This window comes from Ursus maritimus, unplaced genomic scaffold, assembly GCF_017311325.1.
Source record: "Ursus maritimus isolate PB19 unplaced genomic scaffold, ASM1731132v1 scaffold_4, whole genome shotgun sequence".
Taxonomy (NCBI): domain Eukaryota; kingdom Metazoa; phylum Chordata; class Mammalia; order Carnivora; family Ursidae; genus Ursus; species Ursus maritimus.
The window spans coordinates 29,363,199-29,370,285 of NW_024426552.1; the positions used below are offsets into that span (position 1 = coordinate 29,363,199).

General features: G+C 36.5%; 1 protein-coding gene across 1 annotated transcript in view; it reads left to right on the plus strand.

Annotated features, from left to right (window-relative positions):
• Positions 1 to 7,087, plus strand: part of ROBO2 (roundabout guidance receptor 2) — a gene marked incomplete at its 5' end in the record, with an annotated part of 530,965 nt that overhangs the window by 362,612 nt on the left and 161,266 nt on the right. The window contains one exon of the mRNA XM_040621098.1: positions 366 to 486. Within this exon, the coding sequence (XP_040477032.1) occupies positions 366 to 486 (121 nt within the window). The remainder of the gene's footprint in view (positions 1 to 365; positions 487 to 7,087) is intronic.

The window sequence follows — 7,087 nt, forward strand, 5'->3', positions numbered from 1 at the left end:
GGAAGCAGTCACAAGAGTCAAAATAGGACCAGACAAGAAAGAAAAAGAATGGCCAAAAGCATTTTCTAGCAGGGGAATATGAAGGCTTATCTTGAGGGAGAAGTTAAGAGAAGAAAAAACACATGCGGATGCCAAAATAGGGGGAAAGTTTTGTGTCTTAGACACCGAGTTATTTCCTTTAGGGAAAAAAAAAATGTCTGCTTAAATATTCAAAATTATTTATTAGTCACTCTTCTCTTTGCTGTTTACTTTCCATTTTCTTTCTCTCTTTTCTTTTACTTTCTTTTATTTCTTTTCTTTTTTTCCCCTCCCTCTTTTCTTTTTCTTTCTTCTTCTTCTTCTTCTTTTTTTTTAAATTTTAATAGATCCGTGGTGGAAAACTGATGATCTCCAATACCAGGAAAAGCGATGCAGGGATGTATACTTGTGTTGGCACCAACATGGTGGGAGAAAGAGACAGTGATCCAGCAGAGCTGACTGTCTTTGGTAAAACTCTCTTTTAAATTATAAATTGCTATTTATATATACTTTTCCTTTGATGTTAAATATATTTGTTGTTACTAAACACCAGGCCTTATAGGGACAGGTAATTATGACTTACTGTGAGTAGTGAAGGACTGGATTTGCTTGTTTTCTGGTTCTGTCTTTCAGACAAAATCTTTGATGTGAAAAAAAATAGAACTTTTGAAACAATAATTCATTTACTTTATTCATATGTATTTATAGGATTTGCCTTTCATAAGAATGTAAAAACTTGATTTTTCTCAAAGTCTGTTTGAGATTATTATATCTGTCTAAATTTTATTCATTGTGATATATTTATCAAGTATGCTTTATATGCAAGACAGAGGGTAAGTTTTTTTGGTTTTCTTGTTTTTTATTAGTGTAGTGCAAAGACATTTCACTTGTTTTCTACTTTAAAAAATTTCAAATTGAAATATTTACAGTGTAGCTTATGATTTAAAAAACTAGCTACACACACACACACACACACACACATAAATACATATACATAATCAAAATTAGGGAAAAAAACCAAAAACAAATAAACTGTCTTGCTGATGTAGGCAGGCTGGGTCCAAGAACCCAGGGGAAGATCCCACAGGACCAGCCTAGAGGGGCCTTGGCTTCACGCAGGATGGAAATCAAACGTGAGCCAGAGAAAGTGAAAATAGAATTTATTGAATAGTGTAAGTGACAGACAGAGAATAGCAGACGAGCTGTCTGGGAGACTCAGAAAGGAGAGAAGAATGAATTTTGTTGTCGCTTTTGGCTAGGAGTTCCTACTAGAAAAGGGTCTAGGGTATGTGTTCGTCCAGGAATCCAGGGAAGGTCCAATCGAAGGAAGTGTCAGGTGAACAATAACGGTTATTCCACGTATGACTGAAGGTAGGGGTATTGATGGCAGAGTCAGCCGAAGTTTGTTTGAAGCTAATATCCTGGAACGTGTTTGGAATCTGGCTCTTCTTGGGTGTTAACAGATGTTTGGGGCCTAGGACAAAAACTCAGAGAATGATTCACTTTTTTGTTTCCCCCTTGATGGGGGAACAGAGCTTCTTTGGCTGATTCAGAGGCAAAATATGGAACGTGAGTAAATGGCGCCTCGCAGGAAAACAGCAGAGACAGATCCTTTCTACAATGGAGCCCATCAGCTTCTCTACTTCATTGCTATGATATTCATGTTTCTTTAGATTTAGGAACCAAGGGATTCTTTATTGGAGTAATATGATTACACACACACACACGTATGTGTATATACGCACATACATATATACATATATACAAACATACTTATGTGTGTAACAAACTCTATGTTAAAAGATTTAACTATGGTAGATATTATGGGATTTTTTAAAAGATTTTGTTTATTTATTTATTTATTTATTTTTGAGAGAGATTATGAGTCTGCGTGCGGGGGGGGGGGGGCAGAGGGAGAAAGACAATCTCCAGCAGACCAGCAGACTCCCTGCTGAGTGCAGAGCCCAACATGGGGCTCGATTTCAGGACCCTGAGATCATGACCTGATCAGAAATCAAGAGTCAGATGCCCAACCAACTGAACCACCCAGGCGCCCCATATCATGTGATTAAAAAAAAAACAACAACACAGGAGATAAGTGGAATATTTAAATAATTTTTTGTGCCAGCCAAATAATCTTCTGGTTCTATGAACTATGGTAAGATTTTATTGCCGGTCATTGCTCCAGAACATGTTTGAGGGTAGTGTCAGAATCCTGAATACTTTCTGAAAGAAATTTCTTTTGCAGTTTGAGATGTGCCATCCCGTGGTGCAATGGGAGTGCCACGATACGAAAGAGCCATATTATGATTTCCATTACATTTAGAGCGTTAAGATGTGCTTTGTGAATATGTACCCAAGTGTGGGCCACTCTTTCCAATCACTCTGAGTACCAAGTAATCTCTGGTAATATTCCTTATGGATACTAAGCAGCTTGAAGTCCCAAATGACAGAACCAGGAGAAATCCCATAGTTCATTAACGGAATTGAATAGCAAAAATAAAATTGTTCAAAGTATGCACGTAAATTTCTGTCCTGCAGAGCTCAGACAAGTATCAGTTTGCCCTTAAATTTCATGCAGTCAGCCTGAAGAGTCTCAAAATGTGTTTCACTCCATAATGAATAAAATACAGTTTTGCCTGGTAAGATATGAAATTAGTGGTCACTGAACATTAGCATTGAAAACCCACAAGTACAGCTGTTCTATTTAAAGAAACACTCATTACTATTTTTCTCTAACTGCCACAAGCTTAGGAACAGAAAAATGTTGAATTATAACAGTACATACTGCCTTCAGAAGGAAATTGAAAGGGTTTAATGTCATAACCCAAGCAATTAGACTTAGCAAAATGTGACTGTGTTATGAAATATTCACCCTGTGTTCCCTAAAGATGTGACGAGAACTACAGGAGATCCTTAAATATGTCAGGAGTTATAGTGGAATTTCTGAATTATTTTGAAAATACCTATAAACCAAAAAGATTGAATGTGTCTAATGGACATACCTCTGGAAGAATTGATTTCAGAAGCTGAGAACATTTATCTGAGGATGTAGACTAGTCAGAACCGACCCCAGGGGTTATAAGTATAATATTAAGTTGAAGAGAAAAACCAAAATCTCCATTACTGGTAAGAAAACAACGCCCGAACCCGGAAATAAAACATAAAAACACTAGTGATTGTCCAAGTCAAGGACCTGACAAGGATTGCATGAGAAAGATCCCTTTTGTACTTTGCTCAATTCTGAGAGAAAAGAACTAGTGTGCTATGAAGAGTGGGGACTTCCTTATTTTATTTTGGTGCTTTTGTGTCCAGTACATGTTTTCTAATAAACTTCCTCATATTTCATTGTTAGATATTATTATTTCTGACCTAGGGTTTATAAAAGTATAACTGGTTACACTTTACACCCCCCCCCCAATTTTATTGTCAGGTAGCAACAATTCTGCTTTAAAAAATTTGGCTACCATAACCCCACTGTAGCTACAGAAAATTTTTACTTGTCCTTTGCAACTCCATCTTTAAATATGTTATAAAGAAAAAGTAACTGATAGATTAATTGCTTAAAAAATATAATTCACTTAAAAATGGCAAGAAAAACAGCAAAAGGAGTAATAGGTGTTGGCTAATACAAAAGCCTTCGGCAAGTATTTTGTACTCTTTAGTAAGTAAGCTTGAACTTAGAAGTTTTTTTAGTTTAAAAATTGCGCCTTCTATTTTAGAGATCTCCTATTTAGACAAAGACATGATCAGTGTAACTTCCTTTTCAAAATATTGCTCTGCCCTCTGCCATGCATCATTTATTCTGTTTGTTTTTGTTCTTTAATATTTGTAGGCCATACATAACAGCTTAGTTAAGTGGGCAGTGCCAAATCTAAAATTAAGAAGTAGGCATCATAGTGTTAATGGACATTAAAATCTATGACACCCTCCAGATGCCTTCATAAAGAATACTCCCTAGCACTGTACATATGTTAATTAAGTTCTAAAGATCCTGAAGTCAGAGAAACTAGAATTACATAATTAAATTTCTAATTATGGGTAAGTTTGGGCTATCTGTCATCCAAAATTTAACTGTCACTTAAAAATAACAATTTTTTTTCAAATGATTTTTATTTATTATTATTTTTTTAAGATTTTATTTATTTATTTAAGAGAGAGAGAGCACGAGGGGGGCGGAGGGGCAGAGGGATACGCAGACTCCCTGCTGAGCACAGAGCCCAACAGGGGCCTCAATCCCAGGACTCCAAAATCATGACCTGAGCCGAAGTCAGACACTTAACCTGCTGAGCCACTCAGGCGCCCCTGAAATGATTTTTATTTTTTATTTATTTTTATTTTTTTAAAGATTTTTATTTATTTAGTTAAGAGAGCATACACAGAGGGAGAGTGAAAGGGAGAAACAGACTCTCCAATGAGTGGAGGCCTGATATGGAACTTGATCCCAGGACTCTGGGATTAACCAACTGAGCCACCCAGGTGCCCTGTCCCCCAAATGATTTTTAAATGCTTTCCAAAGTAATCCATGAAAAAAAGATTTCATATGTTACACTTCTAATAGACATTAGAAGTATTACTAAACTTACAATGAAGTACAGAAATATCTAGCCCTACCCCTCCTTGCAATATGTGCGTGCACACACACACACACCCACACACACACACACACCCACACACCTCATCTTGGAGCATTTCTACAAGCCTGTTTTATCTTTTTCTTCTGGGATTTATTCCTATATTTCTAAATATGTCCTTATTCTTCAGTTTTATGCATCATTTTGACTTCCTGTTTGTAGGATAATGATTTGGCCCACTTATATCCCCTTCCCCACCTTCTCACTTCCACTTTCCCTTCTATCTGTCCTTCAGTATATTGACTTTAGAAACATTGGGTATGGTAAGATTCAGCATTTGAGTTCTTATAACCATGTAAATGTGGACTGAGCTTAGTGTTATGCTATTATGATGGCATTTCTTTTCTGGCACTTATTTGTTCTTCTTTGAGTTAGTAATAAGCCTCTTTTTTTCCTTTTACATGTGTTTGTCTACATCTGTCATGCGTTCTTGAAATCTCTAACAGAAGGCTTAAAATCCTCTAAATTCTACTTAGCTATTAAGTCCCCCCTTGCTACAGTCTTCCTGGAGGCCTCAGACCTCCTGCCAGTCTGACTGGGCTCGATGCTGTTTAGATCTACTCCAGAAGCTCATGCTGATGTTTATTTCCTCTTTTCTCTCACGCTGGATTCTGTTTCCTGCACCCTTTGTTTCTGTCTTGGTTAAGTCCTATATCAGAACAGTGTTTCTCTCCTGCCTTCTATTTGACTGGAGCCTAGAGCAAATTTCAGAGCAAAATGTGTGTATTCTTTCTGAAACTTGGTTGATACTTTGGCTGGTTATAAAATTCTAGTTTAAAAATGTTTTGCTCAGAATATTACAATCACCACTCCAATGTCATTCAGCTTCCTCTGTTGCTCTGAGAAGTCTACCGTGCTTCTGACTCCCGTGTGATCAGTTTTTCTTTTTCTTTCTTTCTTTCTTTCCCTTTCTTTCTTTCTTTCTTTCTTTCTTTCTTTCTTTCTTTCTTTCTTTCTTTCTTTCTGGCTTGCTTGCTTGCTTGCTTTTTTCTCTTTTTAGTTGTTTCAATACTATGCCTTGGTTTGGCACTTCTTTCTTTTACTGGCTGGACACTTGATGAGCAATTGTAATCTAAAAACTCTCTGTCTAAACAATCAGGGAGTTATACTCTCCCATCTTTTTTATTCAGTTTATATGTCAAACATGTATTTGTTAATATGATGTTAAACCACCCAGGTCTTTCTTTTCTTTCATTCTTCCTTGTTTATAATATTCTGTTCTTGTTTCATAGATAGCTTAAACTTTCTTGCATCTTAGGATTTTACTAACCCTTTTCTTAAATAAAATTTCCTTGTGATCTTCCTGCTTTTATTTCTTCTGACTTCTTCCCCACCCCTTTCCCTACATTGTTCTATCTTTTACACTGGAGGCTTTCTTCAAATGGCAAGTGATCTATTGTTGTTCATTCATATTTGATTGCTATTCACTAAAAAGACTATTAGAATCTCTGTGTCAATTGATGGCTTTCATGGTAGGGTAATCAAATTGGGAAGTAGCCATTTCATTGGAGATGAGTACAGAGGGTGGGGCTGGTGATGTTGATTTTTAGTTATTAGAGGAAAGATTATAGGCGGTGGCCTGAGTGTAGTTGAGATACTGGGAGACAAAGCTGTGAGAGAAGAGATCTTAGTACTACACCTTAGGAAATGTCTTAAGTTTTATTGATAAAACTTGTGACTTTATTGATAAACCTGTGGCTTTCATGTAAGAATTCCAAATATAAGGCATCATTAAAATCAAGATTGAGAGCAATACAATTCTTTTAAATAATATTTACTTGCAAACTTTAGAACTGCAAAGTATTTTTTATTCATTCCCTCATTTAACAAACATCAATTGAGCACCTCCTATGTGCCAAGCCTTGTTTAAGTGTTTAATAAAGTAGTAAGATGAACAGACATGTACCCTGCTCTCGGCAGACCTTTTGCATCACGGTATCAGCAATAACATGAACCTTTGCCTGTAAAATGTGGTGAGAGAAGCATTTTCCCTTCTGAAAACATTTACCTATGTTTGTCTTTGCTTCACAGGATGATTTCTCTCAGACAAAGAAAATTCTTGGCAAGAAAATAAATTAATGCAGCCAGGATTTATTTAATCACATTCAGACAGACTGATCATTATCATCCAGTCTGTTTTGGAAGGGCACAATAATTCACATTCAATGGCTATCATAACCCCGTCCTCTCACGCGTGCCCAGTTAAATAAAAAGAGACATACTAAGGCTAACCATCTGACTTCCCAATTTAATAGACACCATAGGGTGGCGAGTACTTCTGGGTCACCTGAAGTTAAAGATAAGGTTTACAAGCACTGGTTAGCTCTACTGTCCTTTTATTGCATAGCTTTGGTCTTGCAGGACTTAAAGGACTCTACCTATGTAATTATTGCTGCAACACCACTTTCATAATGTCACACAAAGTTTATTTTAAA